The following is a 16,118-nucleotide window of genomic DNA, read 5'->3' on the forward strand; positions in this document are numbered from 1 at the left end:
TAATGACAAGACTTTTAGTATTTTATTAAAGTTCCATTTACTAATGGTAACTGGGTGCACCATTACCATTACCTGCTCTCCCCATCCCGACGGGCACCTCCATGGTCAGAAAGTTGAACCATCTGATGACATGTTTGATGTCCACGTCCATCACTTGCTTTGCGACATGACATTTGCGTACAGCACCACCAAACATCCGCAGCAAATTAATGTATGCAACACAAAATGAAAGAAAAACACAGTTTAGTCCAGATACTTTGTCAAATTAGAGATGAATGGTAGACTTTTATGAAAGCATGGACAGTTGGTACAAGTGTACAGTTTAGGGCAGGTGTAGGGAACCTATGGCTCGGGAGCCAGCTGTGGCTTTTTTGATGACTGCGTCTGGCTGTCAGACATTTAACATAATTAAAAATAAAATAAATATATATAGCTGACATTTTAAAGTACGTACAGAAATCACAGTGTTAAAAATAACCTTCAAAATATAATTGGCCAATGCCAGCTGTCCTTCCCATATTTTCCAGGTCAGACACCAAAACTCGATTATTACTGAATAATGCGGTAGCCTACTCGGGTCATTGAGAGGTCAAAAAGTAAACTTCCCTCTTTTGATCGAATAATCAGCTTGCTTATTCTGCAGAGCAAACCCTTTTGAAGATAAGGAGTACCGTGCTAATCCACGCAGCACCAGAAGTCGCATGAATGGCAGGAAGTATTTTAATTATTATTGGTTAGCTTCAGTATAACAATGTTATTAAAAAGAATACATTCTGAAACTTATATTCTAAAATTCTTGGTCTTGCTTGAAAATGCACACATTTACTTGTATTTCATGTTAACAAAATACTACATGGCTCTCACAGACAAACATTTTATTTTTTTAAATTTTTGTCTTTCATGGCTCTAAGCCAAAAAGGTTGCTGACCCCTGGTTTAGAGTCATGATCATTTTCAGATATAAAGCAATTGCAGAATTGCTTTAAATTTAACGCGTTCTGCACATGGATAGAACCCAGTTGAACCGATTGCGTTCCGGGTACTTATTGCGCGGTGACACCGGCACAGTATCAGCTGCTTACTGGGTTGCTTGTTGAAAAAGACGTTGTACAGGACTCGGACGAAAGTGATGCGATTGTCACATTGCTTTTCTATTCATAATCTCACTTTGGATTAAAGATGTAAACTGAATTAATAATCTAAATTAGTATATTGTAAAATCTGTAAAAATGATGCACATAGTCATGTGATTTATTTTCCATGGTCAACGTTTGGACCAAAGACTTTAAATGAAAAGGATTGGTTTGCTAGTACGCCCTGCGCAGGTTTGTCCGCCATGATGGCAAGCAGCATCCACAAACATTGCATTGTGAACATGTCCTCGGCATACTGCTCAGACGATCTAAAAGACCAGATTTGTCATTTTTCAGGCAAATAAAGACAGGTATGTGTCATAAAAACATTGTACATTTATAACACTGATTGTTGAAAAATAAACAGGACAGTGGCAAAGTCAATTTTATTAGTAATTACCTATTTTTTGGACCCCCCAGGCAGTCATGGGAACTTGGAATTTCCCTGATGTTTCTCCTTTATATGGCATCCCTGGCCAATAGCACTCATCATAAATAAGTTTAATCCATGTGATCAGTATCGGCCGATTTCAGTCCTGGTTGATTTGTATCGGAATCGGCAGCACAAAAACCTGATCGGAGCACCCCTAATACATATATTTATTCTGTTCAGTCAATAACTTTCATTTATTCCATCAAAGTGTAGCACCTTCATGGCGGACGTTCCGCTCCCTGGCATATTACAGTGTTCCAAGCATTTGCAAATAATGAACCAGCCTTTTCATTTGGAGTCCTTGGTTTCTACCACTGACTCACACTTCACGTCAGGGTCACGCTTGTTGTTCATTGCGGACACGCCCTCTCACGGACGTGACATCATTTGACAATACCTCATCACGCAGTCGGCTCTGCGCACGCGCAAAGACTAAATTGTGGTGACGTCGCGCATAGGTCGCCCTAGCCAAAACAAACATGTAAACACTTCCTTCAAGCACTGCAGCAGTCTAGCTGTCCGAGTCATGAGGACCGCGTTGGGACTGAAGAAGTATTGATGTCAGAGCCGGCTGCAGAGCAGAGTTAGCTTGAGCTAATATAGCGGCGTAGCTAACGAACTAGCAGGGCCATGTTAGCCTAATAGGCTTGCAGAGCTAACTAAGCAGATGGCAGCCACGAAAGATTAAGTAGTCTGCAGCAAAAGTCAACAGTATGTCCAGCTGAAAAGGTGGAAAGAGAGGGCCATCACAAACAAGAGGAGGAAACATGAAGACGTCCAGTACGGTCACCGCCTCGGCACCGGTGAATGGGCAGCAAGGTAACGGTAAGCGGGACGCTGGTGAGCCCCGTTAGCTGGCGCCAGTCGTGGGGTGTGCTGTTGATGTTATTGTTTTCTTAATGATATATTTTGTATTTACGTATGTGCATGATCTTGATCGTTCCAGAACAAGCTTCTCACCTCATGACAACTTTCAGTAGTGATCTGCTCTGGAAGCAATAATGTTCCATTTGTTTGTAGCATAACTGTCAACATTTGTATTTGAAAATATGCGGAGATTTTCGGGAAATTTAGAGAAATTCCCATTTATTAACTTTACAGACAATTTTAACGTTCGTACAAACATAACAAGAAGTTAACCTCTGTTACTAGCAGGACATGAATAAGAAGATGCATACTCAAAGCGCTACATAAAGATGAAACTGAACTCATTCACAGTTCAGAATTAGAATCAGCTTTATTGGCCAAGTACCCGTACAAGGAGTTTGACTTAGGTTAAAATGAGCTCTCACTGTACTGTAACAATTCCTTTTAATATGATTCGATTTGTATCACGATTCGCTGTTACCAATACGATTCAAGGACTTTATTGGTTCATATAAAATGAAACGATTCAGTAACTTTAAATCGATTCATTAACTTTTTCGTCAAAAATTCAACCAGTGTGACTGTGCGATAAATAGTTGCATACTGGACAGTGCAGGTGGATTTTCCTAGATTCCCGTTGTTTTTTCTTGTAAAGGAATCAGGTATAAATTATTAATACTACTGACATTTATTAGGAATGTTACAACATTTTGAAATGTGTAAAATCAAATCTGTGATTAATTCTTCTGATAAAACATGACTTGAACTTTAATTTGATACCTCATTCAATTCTCTACCCCAAGTATTAAGAAGTTTTCATAGCGGAAAATAGTGCCTTTGGTTCCCATTGCTTTAACATTGAGTCATGACAAAAGCTGTGATCGAGCCACGGACCTTGGCAAGTACAACCGTACTATAAAATCTATCCTAACTTGGGCTGTGACATTTGTATTAAAAGTCAACAGAGTAGCCATTTACATTTTTTGATCATCAAAAAGTGCAGGGAAGAAAATCAAGTGTAATAATGTTCCACTAGTACGCTGTATTGGTTTCCACGCCACACTACTAATTGCATGTACACAGTAGTTCCGGGGTAAAATTAACATACTTGGCACCAACAGATTTTAAGGAAATTTCATCTGCAGATAGACATTAAAGTGAATTTCTATCCTACATACCTCTTATCTTGTCCTGAAGCTCCAATCCATGAGTTTGAAAGGCTTAAATTTGGATATAACTTTTCCGTGTACGAATAAAAATACACCTGATATCATATGAAAAAATTGCATTTTTAGGGACGTCCCCACGGACTCTCCTTATAGAGCGCACACGCACAGTGTTCGATTTTTGCATCGCTAAAATACGGGGATTGTATTTGTAACATTCCTACATACGTTTTTGACCTGGACACGCTGCGCTGGATGATGATGTCACTGAGCGTCACTGCTCCTGGACCGTACTGTCCAGAGGTGTACAAAACGTCCATACTTTGCATATTGTCCCCATAAATGTCACTGAAAAGGAGTTTCAAATAAAGACAGGTGATTTAAATATGAATACTAAATGAAGTGAATTAAGAAGAAAAAGCAAATCAACTGTACAGTATTTCACAGGTCCACTACAACTCCCATGACGACCACATGCCCGGAAGATGATGACGTCACAGACACAGACTGAATGTCTTTATCGTCTTTATCGAGTCTCTGTCATTAAAAGTGCTAAAAAAAACCTCCATCCTACATCCATATAAAGCCTGCCGTGCTTAAATCCAATGCTTTATTTCCTAGTATCGATTCAGTCGATTTATTACCTTTTTAAACGATGTTAGATCGATATATGCCGTCTAGAATGAAAAACTTACTAAACAGATCGATGTAGTTGAATCGGTAGGAGTATGTATCGATGCATCGGTGTCGTGAAGGAATCGTTACACACCTAACACAGGCACTTGCGGCACGCTTGTAGGTTTCCTGCATGCTTCCACACCTCGCTTCAATGCACACTCCCCTTGCATGTGGAGGTACTTTACTTTCGTTACTGCTTGTATTTGATCACCGAGCAGTTTCAATGCGTACCCTTCTCGCTAAATATTGCGACACAGTCGCTAAATCGGTAACACTGATCCCTCGTGCTGTGTCTTCTTATAGTGTAGCAGACCAAGTGTGTATGAGGTGTGTTAAGCAGTTAGGATGTACACTGTCACAGTTCCTCTATAGTAGTAGTAGTAGTAGTAGTAGTACTTTATTAATCCCACAGCAGGGAAATTCACTTGTTACAGCAGCAAGTAAGATACACAAGTAAAGAATAAATAGTGACATAGTGAATACAAAATGGTTCAGGTGTTGTAGAGCCTGATAGCGGTCGGTATGAAGGACCTGCGGAACCTCTCCTTCTTACACCGAAGGGTGTAACAGTCTGCTGCTGAAGGAGCTGCTAAGGGAACCCACAGTGTCATGTAGCGGGTGAGAGGTGTTGTCCATGATGGATGTCAGCTTAGCCAACATCCTTCCTCCCCCACTTCCTCCACGGAGTCCAGAGGACCGTCCAGGACAGAGCTCGCTCTCCTGATCAGTCTATTGATCCTGCTCCTGTCCCTGTCCGTGCCCCCTCTCCAGCAGCCCACAGCATAGAAGATGGCTGAGGCCACCACAGAGTCATAGAAGGTCCGTAAGAGAGTCCTGCACACACCAAAGGACCTCAGTCTCCTCAGCAGCTATAATGTATTTATGAAGGAGGGTGGACAGGTACCCTAGCCTAAGTGCAAACCACAGCTTTCGGGGGTTAACCCTTTCAGTGCTAGTTGACTTGATCGCACTCAAGTGTGTGTGGATGTGAAAGGTTCCACAGTAGATGATGATGATGATGATGATGATGATTGCATGTGTTGTCTATCAGACTGGGACAGCAGGTGGCAGAAGAAGATGGCCGACATTGCTCAGGCCCTCCAAGCAAGTCCAGTGGATGTGGCGGCTCTCAGGAGGATGGCCATCAGCGAGGGCGGCTTGCTGACGGATGAGATCCGCTGTCAAGTGTGGCCTCGCCTTCTGAATGTCCCGCCCCACATTTTGGATCAGGATCCGGGTGAGTGTACATGAAGTACAGTGGTGTGAAAAAGTGTTTGCCCCCTTCCTGATTTTGTACGTTTTTGCATGTTTGTTACACTTAAATGTTTCAGATCATCAAACTAATTTAAATATTAGTCAATGACAACACAATTGAACATAAAATGCAGTTCTTAAATGAATGAATGTTTTTATTATTAAGGGAGAAAAAATCATCCATCCATTTTCTATGTCGCTTCTCCTCATCAGAGCCACGGGGGTATGCTGGAGCCTATCCCAGCTGACTTTAGGCGACAGGCGGTGTACACCCTTGACTGGTCGCCAGCCAATCACAGGGCACATATAAACAAACACTCACATTCATGCCTATGGACAATTTAGAGTTGCCAATTAATCTAACGTGCATGATTTTGGAATGTGGGAGGAAACCGGAGTACCCGGAGAAAACCCACCCACGCACGGGGAGAACATGCAAACTCCACACAGAAATGCCCAACGGTCTTCCCGATCTCCTGATTGTGACTGTGTGGCCAACATGCTAACCACTAGACCACCGTGCGGCATTTTGGTCTCTTTGCATAATTGTTGTAATTCAGCTACATTGGACATTGAACCTCCTTTTTAAGGTCATGCCGCAGCATCTTAATAGGATTCAGGTCAGAACTATCTTCTTCCTTTTTTTTTTTTTTTTTTCTTCTTCAGAGGTGGACTTGCTAGTGTGTTTTGGATCATTGTCCTGCTGCAGAACCCAAGTTCGTTTTAGCTTGTGGTCACGAACATTCTCCTTCAGGATTTCAGTTGACAGCAGAATTCATGGTTCCAATTATCACAGCAAGTCTTGCAGGTCCTGAAGCAGCAAAACAGCCCCAGACCATCACACTACCACCACTGTATTTTACTGTTGGTATGATGTTCTTTTTCTGAAATGCGATCTTACTGTTACGCCAGATGTAATGGGACACACACCTTCCAAAAGTTAAACTTTTGTCTAGTCAGACCACAGAGTATTTTCCCAAAGGTCTTGCGGATCATTAAGATGTTTTCTGGCAAAATTGAGAAGAGCTTTAATGGGTTTTTTTTTGTTCAGCAGTGGTTTTCGTCTTGGAACTCTGCTATGCAGGCCCTTTTTGCCCAGTGTCTTTCTTATGGTGGAGTTGAACCTTAACTGACCTTAACTGAGGCAAGTGGGGCCCTGCAGTTTTTTGAATGTTGTTGTGAGGTCTTTTGTGACCTCTTGGCTGAGTCGTCGCTGTGCTCATTTTGGTTGGCTGGCCACTCCTGGGAAGGTTCATCACTGTTCCATGTTTTTGCCATTTGGAAATGGCTTTATAACCTTTTTCCAGAATGACAAAGCTTAGTTATGTTTTAACCGGGTGGCAATCACCTCTTCACACAGGGCCATGTACGTTTGGATTTTTTTTCTCCCTTAGTAAGAAAGTTTCATTTAAAAACTGCATTTTGTGTTCAGTTGCGTTGTTGTTGACTAATATTTAGATTAGTTTGATGATCTGAAACATTAAGTGTGACAAACATGCAAAAAATAAGAAATCAGGAAGGGGGAAACACTTTTTCACATCACTGTATATGTAATGGCAAATGCATATCACTTACGCATAGCTCATGTTACCTCTGCAGAAACAGTAGAGCGGGATAATAACAAGGACTACAACCAGGTGCTACTGGATGTTCAACGTTCTCTACGAAGGTTCCCACCTGGCAAGTATTGATGAAACATCTCTGGATTTTATTATGTTGAGAGTAATAAGGGTTTTGGGTGCGCTCATCCAGGTATGCCAGATGAGCAGAGGGAGGGTCTCCAGGAGGAGCTCATTGACATTATCCTCAGAGTTCTGAAACATAATCCTCAGCTTCACTATTACCAAGGATACCATGATATAGTCGTCACCTTCCTACTGGTCGTGGGCGAGCGCTTGGCGACAGCTCTTGTGGAAAAGCTCTCCACGCATCACCTCAGGTACGTTTGCGCCGTACTCCTTTCCCTCTTGCCTCGCCGCCTTTTAAGGTTAAGGTTCTTTTTAAGGTGCTCTGAATTTTATTCTCTTTGTCAGGGACTTCATGGATCCCACCATGGACAACACAAAACACATACTCAACTACCTGATGCCCATCATTGAGAGGGTCAACCCTGAGGTGCATGATTTCATGCAACAGTAAGGGCAACCTAAAATCTTTGCAACCTGCACATGTCCTACGATTAATGATATAAAGCCTCTTATTAATGATAACCACCTTGCATCATACAAATAAACAGTCAGTCTAAAAAGAGTGCATATGCAATAAAGACTTGTAAAGCATTGCTCCTGCCAGTCATTGCCTCACCCCGCCATAGTTACTAGTTAATGACATTCTTGCAAATCCACAAACATTTCACACATTAAGCTTATGTAATGACTATAGGGCTGTCAAAAATAGCAGTAACGGTGGTAACTAATTTATTTCATTAATTACATACCATTTTTTTAGCGTCAGTAACGCACTCGCATCATGTCAAGCCACATCTCTTTGTAATGACTGCAGACGGAGCCACAATAGCGTCCCCACAGGGTACATAGAGTTTGCCGCTCTTTAATAAATTTATTCTGACCTGAACACATCAACAGCAGTGCAATTCCAACACCTTATATGTATTTCCAACTCGCAAAAACATTCTAGTCATCTCGTCCTGGGAACAGCACTTCCTCATTGTCACTATAGACAACAGTCAGGTGCATTCACTGACACTCCGAAAACCACGTCTTTATAATGCTTGTATGTCTGGTCGCAATAAACACAAAGACAAAGAAAAACAGCAAGTGGATATTCTTATCACAAACATAACTCTTATTGCCAAAGTACAATTGCATTGCTGCATTTAATGTACATATGCTCGGAAATCCCTGAAAATACATCTACATTCAAAATGTGAATTCAACTTAAGTTATGTGATGTCTTTGAACGCAACCCTTCATGACTCATAAGAAGGCAGTTAAAGTATGGTTCAAATGTTCTGCTACTATTAAAGAGACTAGCGTAAGGCAAATACATTTTCAGACGTGTGGTATCTTTTAGCTTGATTTAAATTTTTGGTTCATTTGGAGCAGTTAATGCATACAAATATATATAAGTGTCCTGTCATTTAATTTTTCTGTTCATAAAATACAGCAAAAATGGGCATATTTCACACATAGTGGCAAATGATGATTAACCATGATTAATTTTAAAACTGATACATTTGATTGAACATGTTTAATAATTTGACAACACTAGTACTGACGCATGCTATGATATTTGACTACCAGGGCAGAGGTGGGCACTGTCTTTGCTCTCAGTTGGCTGATCACCTGGTTCGGCCATGTCCTGTCAGATTTCCGCCACGTCGTACGGTTGTATGATTTCTTCCTTGCCTGCCATCCACTGATGCCCATCTACTTTGCAGCTGTGGTGAGTTCTCTTTCTGCCGCCGTGACACCAACCCAACCCAAAGCACTGCAGAATCGATATGTGCTACTCTTTTATTGATGAGGAGTAACGAATAAGCCCTGATGCATTAGGAGGTTTGTGTTTGTTTGAAGCGGCAGCCATTTTCTGGTGATTTCTATGATGAATTCTATATTGTAGACTCCAGAAACTTTACCTGCTCATTTATAGTCATTTGACAGGTGACAAAAGTTTATGTCATAAGTAAAACAGAAGGAATACGTTGACACAAGCCAAAGATCCTCTATAGATCCTCTCAAGTCGTGTTGTTTTGTGTGCTGCTGCAGATCGTACTTCACAGAGAAGAGGAAGTGCTGGAGTGTGAGTGCGACATGGCGATGGTCCATCACCTGCTGTCTCAGATTCCTCAGGATCTGCCCTACGAGACTCTCATCAGCCGAGCGGGAGACCTTTTTGTCCAGTTCCCCCCCTCTGAGCTAGCGAGAGAGGCCGCCTCACACGACTGGTACGTAACGTTTCATGCATTCATGTTATCTGCAGCACTACACTTTTATTTGCCTCTCTCTACCTCCCCAGCATGGCCACCACCACCTTTAAGGACTTCGACCTTGCCTCGACCCAACAGCGGCCCGACTCCGTTCTCCTCCGCCGGCGTAAACAGAAACAGGCAGCGCTGGAGCACTCAGTGGCAGGCTCTACGGTGGCCCAACCGTCTGTGGCGCGCCGTTTTGTCCGTTTGGCTGTTATGGGCCTGACGGTGGCTTTAGGTGCAGCGGCCCTCGCTGTCGTCAACAGTGCGCTGGAGTGGGCCCCTAAACTGGACCTCTTTCCTTGAACTGAAGTAGTACACTCCAGTGGCACAGTTCTTCACTGAGCGTGGCTCTTTCACAACACCAGTTACCTCGCCTCTGAACCCACTCCATGAAGACTACTCTAAAATGAGAAGACTTTCTTAGTCTACTTCCTGTTATTTGTGTCATTTCTACTTGGTGATAGCAACATCTCAGCTATTCTTATAGGAATTTATGGGAGGAAAAAAAACCAAACTTGTGGACTAAAGGCATTTGTAACTGCTGTTAATTAGACGCTTGTTTTCAGTGTGCGTATATATTTATGAGATATTTCATATTTGAGACCAAATGGAGGATTGGTAGAATCTTCTTCTATTGACTACAGTTAGTCGTTTTCTACACGCGATAAGATGTATAGAAATGGCACACAGATACATGTAATGCAAATTTAAAGCACCTGCCTCGTAATCAATGTTTTCTTTTCTAGTTGTTAGCACTTGCCACCTTTTGACATTCCTCCATATCGGTTGAATTAGCTATGATTGTTTCAGCACAAAAGGCAGGTTCTCCCGCACCTTATAGGTTATACGTCCCTGTGTTCCTGAAGAGACTGACGTGGATGTTAAAATGTCATTTATACACGGTATTCACAATAATTCACTGTTTTAAGGTCAACCTTTGCATTTATTCATAAGCACTTTTGACTGGAAAGCGTACATGTTTGCATAACAGTTGATGCTGAAGTTCACTTGATTTTCTCCATATGTAAGATTTTTAATGTGGTTTCACATTGTGGAAGTGAGGGGTTTTGCTTCTCTTAGTTATTTGCAGGATTGTGCAGCTTTTTTGGAGGTGAGCCTGGACACGTAATAAGTCAATTGTTTGAACATTTTCATGTAAGGCTGGCATTTGATTGCAAGTTCAAAGTCAAGAACACTGGTTGAGCTGGTAAATGATTAATGAAAATGTTGAATTGGTTGATTGGAGACTAAAATGAAAAAAAAAAACATTTTTAACTGGCTTTTACTTGACAAGGATATTCGGTGGCTCCCATTGCACTAATTTTTCAGCCTTTTTTCTGTTTAGTTTTAATAAAAAAAACTGTCCTACAAATGTTGTAAAGTTGTACAAGAGAATGCTATAATAAAGCCTTTAAGCGGAAATCGGTGTTTATTGTATGGCTCATCTGGAACAATTAAAAACAGAACCAGCGTCACACAAGAGAGACCCAAAATAGACCCACTGTTACATTCAGGTGACATGGGACATTTGCAAGGTAGTCAATCGTTGATAATATAGTGTTATACCCCTGGTTGTAGAGGAGAGACTCGCGTCGCCGATGCACTTCAATTTATTAATAGCGGAGAACAATGCACAGTCACACGAGGTCTGCTGTAGGCCACAACCCACGCCAGCATGGGTCGAATGACTTCCAGCTCCCCTTAACACGGAGCTACCACCTCCTTGTCCAGCACTGTTGCTTGTGACGTCACGCCGTCACTTCCCAAGGCCCGCCCCTTAAAGGCCCAAACACACAAGTTACAAATATTGCAATACATTTAAAAATTACATTGAAACAACAACGTATTAATTAATCCAACAAGACGATTATTTGCCACCTTCCTCGTCTTATGAAAGAATTGACAGTAAAATGGGTTCGATTCGAAGAAATTAAAAAAAATTCTGTGATTGAGCTTGGAGTTTACGCCTGCAATGAACACCAAACGAGAAGCTAGCAAAACAGCTAGCCAATTTTGAGGCTGTTTTAATAATCGCCGTGTCTCTCGCTGCAAATACTTTTACTCGGTTTTAACGCAGCCGAATTCACAATTACATTTGGTTATGTCTCTGGCAATGTCATGTGGTGACTGTTAAGGCCCAAATTGGTATTTTATGAAGGCCCACGTACAAAATTGTTGCTTTTATGATCGCAGGGTAGTTTCATAAGACCACCATCTGACACAGTAGTTCTAACGTGTATTCGGCATGTGTCCACAACTTAAATGAGCGTACGCATGGATAGCTAATCACATTTTAAGAGTCATTACTTACGGTTAACTTGTTGGGACAGTTACATCAAGGCGGACTTAACTGTCAAGGATGCGCTGACGCTGTTACTGAGTCCGACCAGCAGGTAGCAGTGTTTCACAAAGGTTGGTCCAGTGGGTTTCACAGCTCATGTGAACGCATATTGTACTGTACATCTGTTTTTTGTGTTCTTAGTCGTTATCATTAAATATATCACTGATGTTTAAGGGTGTGGAATTTAGTTTTTTAAAGTAACAATAACTATGAGTGAATGGCTCAAATGAGCCGGTTCCCCTTGTCTCCAGCAGGGGGCGCTCCCGTTGTCACCAAATCGCCATAAAAGTTAATCTCAGCCTGCAAGTGCAGTGCACCAGGCATCTTGTGCACACACACCCCAAACACCGACCTCACTGCGCTTCACGTCGACAGCCCTAAAAGAGGTGCCTATTTTAAAGGGAAGCAGCGGAAAGAAAAACATGTTTTGCACGGAGATGATCACCATGTGTCTGCAGTCGGCCAAGCACAAGCAGCCGCAACAGCTGCAGCAGCAGAAGCAAAGCAGCGGAAGAGGGCTCAGCATCCTTCATGATGTGAGTACATCTTAATTCTTGCATTGCAGTTTTTCTCCTATAAGGATGGAGAAAACTAGGTGACTTGTGCTTATGCTGAGTTGTATTTAAGACCTTCACGGCCTTAATGAAGACTTAGTGAAGACTAAAATTATGTGTCTAGCGGTTCTTGCGTGAAAAAAATAATGCTTAACTTTGTTGGACACTGTCAAGAGAGATATTGATTTAACAATATGATGATGATTGTGATCTTTAGTTAGCAGTGGTGTAAAACTGCACTACATCCTATGGAGATTGTCTAATATTTTGTCCCTCTTAATAAGATAACATTTACACTGCTCTGGTGATGTACAGTATTAAGTGACATTGTTAACGGTTATCAAGTACAAAAAGTTAAACTGCCCATTCTTTGAAGTGCATTATTGCCTGTTCTCAAACTCTGGTAGGAGTGCCACTGGTGGTACACAGGCGCCATCTAGTAGTACTCTTTATATATACATATATATATATATTAGGGTCATACACAGTAATCCCTCGTTTATCGTGGTTAATTGGTAAGGGAATTTCTGTGAGGTAGGATTCCTTATTTAGAAATTGAATATCTTCATAGTTAAGCTTAGAAAACCAGTTTACGACTTTGTAAATACAGGTTTTAACATTATTAGAGCTCTCTAGACATGTAATAACACCAATATAGTCACCTTTATACTTATTACCCAATAAAGTATACATAATAAGAGTAAATAAGCCATTTGAGACATAAATAAGACTTGTGTGTGTCGCTATAAATGTGCTCTGTAGCGGAGCGGAGTGGCGAGCGGACAGGAAGTGACGTCAGGGTTCATAGTTGAGTTTTAGCTTGGCGTGGGCTACAGTCACAACAGTAGCTCGTGTTTTTAGTAGGGATTTCTATTAGAGATTATTGTACCTGTTGTGAGATAATTCAAACCTGCAATAAAAGCCTGTTGTTCCGATCAAGTCTGGTGTGTGTCTCACTGAACATTACAGTAACATTACTAACACCTAGTGACCAGTGTAGAATACTACATATTGACATCGTCTTTGCATCTTATGAATGCCTTAAATTTGTATTTTAGTTAATTTAGCCATTTTTATGCTTGAAAATATTTTATTTAGGCAAAAGTTATGTAGCATTTGCTTCATTATGCATATTGTTTGACTAGTAATAGGCCGTACTCAACCACGAAACAACATGATTTATTAATTAATATATTTTTGAAAAACCGTGATAGAGTGAAGCCGCAAAATTTTAACTGCACAGTGGCCAGGGACAACTGTACATATATAATAATCTGACATATACAAATGTATTAACTAACGATTTGCTGAAATTGTATTGTAATTAATGTAACCCACTTCACGTGCCACAAGCCAATCACCTGCGAGTTCAAGCAAAACGTTGTTGAGGTGGTACTTGGTTATGCTTTCAGCGTCATGCTATGTGCTGTTCACATTAGGAAAAAATGTGTATGTAATTGACACCAGTGTGTATGCTGCAGTAAGTTCCATTTCTGTTTCCATGGTCACCTTTACATGTTTCCATCACGTGTACCATTCTGTGGCGCAATCTCAAACACAAAAAGCCACAAAAAAAGCGAAATTGTGAGTCTCAAGTAACCAAATATGATTTCCGACATACAACATGTTATTCATAGTATCCTAGAAGACAAGAGGAGAAGCCTGGCGGAGAAACGAGAGCGCCCACTAACTTAACATCTGCCACCGTGACATGAGGGCATGCAACTCTCTCTTGGGAAGCGGCTCTGACCTTTTCACGGCTCGCTGTACAAGAAAGAAAGAATGCAATATCATCCTCTGACACAGAAGAGCCTGTAGAAGCTGCATATAGATGGCAACAATAAGCTTGTTTAGCACAATCTCTAACTACTCTCTACTTCAATCAGAAAGATTCAAAGGAATGCCGTAGATTTATTGCACAACGCTGCAACAGCATCCAATGCTGTAGCTAGTGAATGAAGCTGTCAGCAGATAGAGGGCAAAGGGCAGACCTTGACATTGCTGACATATTGAGAATGAAAGCAGGAGTATTATTAATAACCTGACAGCCGTGACATCTTCCATCTATCTAAGAGAGAAGATTGATGGTACAGCAAGCTGTTGTTGTTTTTTTTTTACACAGAACCCAATAAATATGGGATATTGCTGCATGTGTATATTCTCTTTGTACACAGTGACATATAGGATACTTTATAAGACGCAAATATAAGACGGCCGCTTCACTGATAACCATTCTCTTAAAATTTAAGAAAAGCTCTGACTCACACAGAAGTACCTTTGCTGCCTCTCAAGCTACAAAATTATCAACTTGATTAAATGATCAACTCCATCCCTCGCATTCTGTCTTGGTGCTGTTCATACACAACAGCTGAATAGAACCATCAAAGACAGAAAGGGATAGAAAGTAATCATGTTTGTGTATCACTTTTACTATTTACTCATTTGACAGAGCTAATTGTAACATCTAGCTAGACATTGTAAGAATGATGAGGAGGTGGTTGTTCAACAGTCTCTTTATTGCAAAAACAAAACAGGCTACTGTCGGCCGCAACCACGCAAAAACATCAGCAAACTGTCCTCTGCACGAAGCCGTACTCCTCAGCCCTCACACACACACGCACACATATATCTCACGTACATCGACTTTAACACGACAGTACACCTACATGCTAGGTCACTGATACCCTAAGAGCGACAGTAATAACCACACAGTGTAGTGGTCTTATGAGTGATATGGAAAAGTTGCAAGTGCATTTGCTTTTATTTTTATTGCTGTGTCATTTAATGATTTAGTTAGTATGTTATGACTGTATTGTATGTATTTTGCATGTTCTGTGTACAGTGTACGTGACTTCCGAGTTAATTTAGCTGTAATTTTGGTATAAGAGCCGACTTACACCAAGACTCAATTTACATCACAGTCAAGGAACAAAACTTGCATGTAACCCGAACGCCACCCGTACATTCACAAATAAAAACCACGCCATTCAGTTCTGTGTTTGCCATTTTGACTCAGGAATATGTTGTGCTAAAAAAATTCAATCATTAATGCCACCATGTATCCTCTCTCGCTCTCTTTCAGATATTTCGCCGAGCAGATAAAAATGGTAAGTTGATGTTAAATGAATAACCATTCCTTGTGTTCTTGCCTTGTTAATATGCTTTAAATCTATGTGAAGTGAGCTCCTTCATTCTGTGCAAATTATACTGAATTCTGTCAAAGATTAAAAAAATTGAGAGATTAATTATTTTATTCTTATTTAGTTAATTGATCTAATTAACCTCCTTTTTTGTTCTCACCTAAAAGTTGCTGGGAAAAGCAAATCGTGCGAAACTTCAAAGGTGTTTATAATATAAATAATATAAAATAAATGTCAGGGGAGGGGGTTATGCATTTCACAGCTTGGAGGTAAAAGCTGTTTTTAAGCCTGGTGGCCTGTCTTTAATGTCCTGTAACATCTTCCGGAGATGGGTGCTCGATAATTCCACTGGCTTTCTTGGCTGAAGTGTGCCAGTGTAAATATCTCTGAGGGGGGTTTAGGGTGGATCCAAACACCCGCTCTGCTGCTTTCACCACCCGCTGCAGTACAGCTGCTGAGCCAAACTGTACAGCAAGAGGTCAAGAGGTGAAGTTTATCAGCAGGTGCTGATACAGTCTTTGACGTGCTTTCCTCACCTGATGAGAGATGTTGATGGACCAGGTGAGGTCTGCTGAGATGTAGACTCGGAGGAACTTGAAGATTTCCGCCCTCTCTACCG

At 41.1% G+C, this 16,118-nt stretch overlaps 2 protein-coding genes across 3 annotated transcripts in view; both read left to right on the forward strand.

Annotated features, from left to right (window-relative positions):
* The first annotated feature begins 1,946 nt into the window (after positions 1-1,946).
* Positions 1,947-10,884, forward strand: tbc1d20 (TBC1 domain family, member 20). 2 transcript variants are annotated; one of them, XM_054784006.1, is made up of 8 exons: positions 1,947-2,390; positions 5,328-5,513; positions 7,130-7,210; positions 7,283-7,469; positions 7,564-7,665; positions 8,794-8,935; positions 9,259-9,437; positions 9,509-10,884. In XM_054784006.1, exons 1-8 carry the CDS (start codon positions 2,333-2,335, stop codon positions 9,765-9,767), a joined length of 1,194 nt encoding a protein of 397 aa, XP_054639981.1. In that variant the 5' UTR covers positions 1,947-2,332; the 3' UTR covers positions 9,768-10,884. The 2 variants fall into 2 exon arrangements, with proteins under 2 accessions (XP_054639981.1, XP_054639982.1); XM_054784007.1 differs by having other exon boundaries at positions 1,950-2,384.
* Positions 10,885-11,841: 957 nt separating this feature from the next.
* necab3 (N-terminal EF-hand calcium binding protein 3) overlaps positions 11,842-16,118 on the forward strand; it is a 32,927-nt gene continuing 28,650 nt past the window's right edge. The window contains exons 1-3 of the mRNA XM_054784008.1: positions 11,842-11,876; positions 12,057-12,341; positions 15,442-15,466. Of these exons, the coding sequence (XP_054639983.1) occupies positions 12,228-12,341; positions 15,442-15,466 (139 nt within the window). The 5' untranslated portion in view covers positions 11,842-11,876; positions 12,057-12,227. The remainder of the gene's footprint in view (positions 11,877-12,056; positions 12,342-15,441; positions 15,467-16,118) is intronic.

Source organism: Dunckerocampus dactyliophorus, chromosome 8 (genome assembly GCF_027744805.1).
Source record: "Dunckerocampus dactyliophorus isolate RoL2022-P2 chromosome 8, RoL_Ddac_1.1, whole genome shotgun sequence".
Lineage (NCBI taxonomy): Eukaryota > Metazoa > Chordata > Actinopteri > Syngnathiformes > Syngnathidae > Dunckerocampus > Dunckerocampus dactyliophorus.

Bases quoted from the DNA above. Each gene is read 5' to 3' on its own strand.
- tbc1d20 (XM_054784006.1), top strand. From the start codon at position 2,333: ATGAAGACGTCCAGTACGGTCACCGCCTCGGCACCGGTGAATGGGCAG. The intron at 2,391-5,327 runs GTAAGCGGGACG...GTTGTCTATCAG, and splicing joins GAATGGGCAGCAAGGTAACG to ACTGGGACAGCAGGTGGCAG. The intron at 7,211-7,282 runs GCAAGTATTGAT...GCGCTCATCCAG, and splicing joins TCTACGAAGGTTCCCACCTG to GTATGCCAGATGAGCAGAGG.